General features: G+C 42.4%; 1 protein-coding gene across 1 annotated transcript in view; it reads left to right on the forward strand.

Moving 5' to 3' along the window:
* Positions 1-2,322: 2,322 nt before the first annotated feature.
* MYO7A (myosin VIIA) overlaps positions 2,323-2,920 on the forward strand; it is a 165,133-nt gene continuing 164,535 nt past the window's right edge. The window contains exon 1 of the mRNA XM_069070910.1: positions 2,323-2,436. Coding sequence (XP_068927011.1) covers positions 2,338-2,436 — 99 coding nt within the window. The 5' untranslated portion in view covers positions 2,323-2,337. The remainder of the gene's footprint in view (positions 2,437-2,920) is intronic.

Here is a 2,920-nt window from a genome sequence, read left to right on the forward strand (position 1 = left end):
TGTCCCAGATAAAAATACCATTGATCCTCATTATTCAATATATAATTATTTATTATTATTATTCAACATATAATCAATACTTGTGGTTCTTTTGTCATGTGAGGATGTTTGGAGAGCAGCAAAAAATCTGAGACCCCCAAAGTTCAGTATTCACTAATTCAGTGTTTGCAGCAACTTTATAGACCATAACTACTACAAATAACGTGAATGTACTTTATTCTTAATTATAGTTCTGATCAGGGAGATAATGAGCTCCCCATCACTAGAGATATTCAAGTGGAGGGCTGTATCCACTTGCTGAGACTGTCTTAGGGGGAATTCCTACCCAAGTACAAATTGGACTAAGATCAGGTATTCCTAACCTGGGTCTCTGGGAGGCCAAGAGACTTACCAACGGTCACTGAATTTCAGGAGGTCCATCACACAGGCAACAAAAATGACATCTTTGTTTTCACCAGCCTTTGGTTTCCTTTGTAATCCTATGCATTTTATTTTATGTATTTAAAACTGTTGTTCTGAGAAGGAGCCCCTAGGCCTTAGTAGATTGCCAAGGGAATCCAGGATGGAAAAAAAAGAGGCTAAGGACCCTTGCGCTAGATGGACAGGATTTGGGGCAGAGGGTCTGTCAAGCTTAGACACAGAAGATGACGTCATGCCCAGTCATACTTTTTTTGATTCCCCTAGTTGTTAATGTTTCTTCCCTCTTCAAATGTACTTTTTTGGGTAGATGGTGTGTGTGCCTTCCCCCTCCCAGAATATACAGTTCTTGAGTCAGGGAGGGGCCAGGATAACTGGACCGTGGGAGCACCAGGCCCCATGGTGTCTCATTAAGTTCATGAGGGATTCCTGGATGCCCCAGAGTCTAGAATCCGGAATCCTGAGCATCCTGTGCAATCTGTCTGGTGATGATGAAAGATTGTTTTACCCTATAATCAAGTAGTCCCATGTGGAACCCTCTGGTTCTTTTGGACCCTGAGGAGGTAGTTAGAGAGGCAATGTGGGGTGGAGGGAAGAATGTTAGACTTAGAGAAGGAAGGTCAGGATTCAAATCTTGGCTCTGCCACTAAACTGATCCTGCCCTCAAGGAGTTTACATTCTATTAGAGGAGATAACATATACTCCTGTGATTAGATAGGAAATGTATACACAATAAATACAGGGTAATGGGGTTTAGAAGTCAAGACACTAGCTGCTGGGGGAAGGGGATAAGAAAGAAATTATTTACTAGCTCTGTTACCTCGGCAAAACCCACCCTCTTTCAATCCCTCCCCTATCCACATATATAAAGGGAATGAAGAACCCATAGTGTAGTGAAGAAAGGGCTGACTTTAGAGACAAGAAGACCTGGGTTTAAGTCCTTCCCCTGACATAGAGTGAATGTGCTTGAGACCCTGGGCAAGTAACTTAACCTCTCAGTCCTTCCCGAGTGAGCCTTGAAATTGGGAGTCACAGACCAGTTGCCGATTTCCGTTGGTGGAAGTAATTTCCACATCAGAAGTTTCTAGGACCAGTGAAATCACAGACCTGGACAAGGGGAAAAATGGGGATTTTTGCACTGGTTTTGAGGGAAGTGATTCATAAGACCTAAAGGACAATAGAAATATGGGTTGCTGTTAGTATGGGTTAGATGGGATAATTCAATCTTTACCTTGTCCCCATGATGAATTGAATTGTGAATGAATTGTTGATGAGAAGACCAAAGAGTACAGTGGGCTCAGTCAAGGAAGGTTGCCTGGAGGTGGTGACACAGATTACGTTTAGGTTATGTTCTCTCCCATCAGGCCCAACTCAGGTACCACTTCCTTTATGACAGCTTCCCTGATTCCTGCCTGCCCTCTTTTCCCCCTCCCCCAGGTGACAGTGTTTTCTTGATCCTCTAATTTCCCTAGATCATTTTTATCCTGGATCTCTCCTTTATCCCATATCATACCCTACCTTGTATTATACTTATCTGTGCATGTTTTGTATTTCCACACACATACACACACACACACATACATTAGATTGCAAGTTCTAAGAAAGCAGTGGACAGTCACCTTTCACCTTAGGGTCCCCAGACCAGAGCATTGGACCATGTACATAATAGGTGCTTAAAATACTTGTTGGTAGCTAGTATAGAAATATGTTTTACCTGTTCGCACATATATAACCTATATCAAATAGTCTACCATCTTAGGGAAGGGGGAAGAATATTTAGAACTCAAAAATTTCAAAAAATGAATGTTCAAAATCATCTTTACATGTAACTGGAAAAAATACAATACTATTTATTAAAAAATGCTTGTTGGATTGAATACTGACAGGGTGCTTTTTTTCCTGCAGGGTGACTATGTCTGGATGGACCTCAAAACAGGGCAGGAGTTTGATGTCCCCATTGGGGCAGTGGTGAAGCTCTGTGATTCTGGGCAAATACAGGTGGTGGACGATGAAGGCAACGTACGTCTTTCTTCTGCTCACACTTGGGGGAGGTGGGGAGTGCCTCAGTCTGTCTGGGATGCCTCCTGAGTACAGAATAACCCAGAGCATAGGCAGAGTACATGGTGGCCTGCCTGATATAATATGGAAAGTCTTTCTCTCACCCCAAACCTCAAACCCAAATGACCTACCATGGTGCCTAGAATTCCACCACTATTTCCTATTTTGAGTCAAAACATTTGAGGCCACCTTCATCTGTCATCAGCCATTGAAATCTTAGTGTGAATTTTAAAATCACAAAACAATTCAATAAACATTTAAGTGTCTCCAAGATGGGCTGGTCATATGTCAAGGACAGAGATGATAAGCGTATAGCCAAAGTGCTCCATTGGTGCCCTTTGATGTCAGGAGAAATACAAGAAGGTCTTTAGCCAATTGGGTTGACTGGGTGGATTCCCTGGGGTGCATTTATCAGAAACCATGGACAAGAGTCATCTTGAGGTAT

The sequence above is a fragment of the Petaurus breviceps genome, unplaced genomic scaffold (assembly GCF_028583685.1).
Source record: "Petaurus breviceps papuanus isolate PSGF00001 unplaced genomic scaffold, PetGlider_PUasm1.0 90823, whole genome shotgun sequence".
Classification (NCBI taxonomy): Eukaryota; Metazoa; Chordata; class Mammalia; order Diprotodontia; family Petauridae; genus Petaurus; species Petaurus breviceps.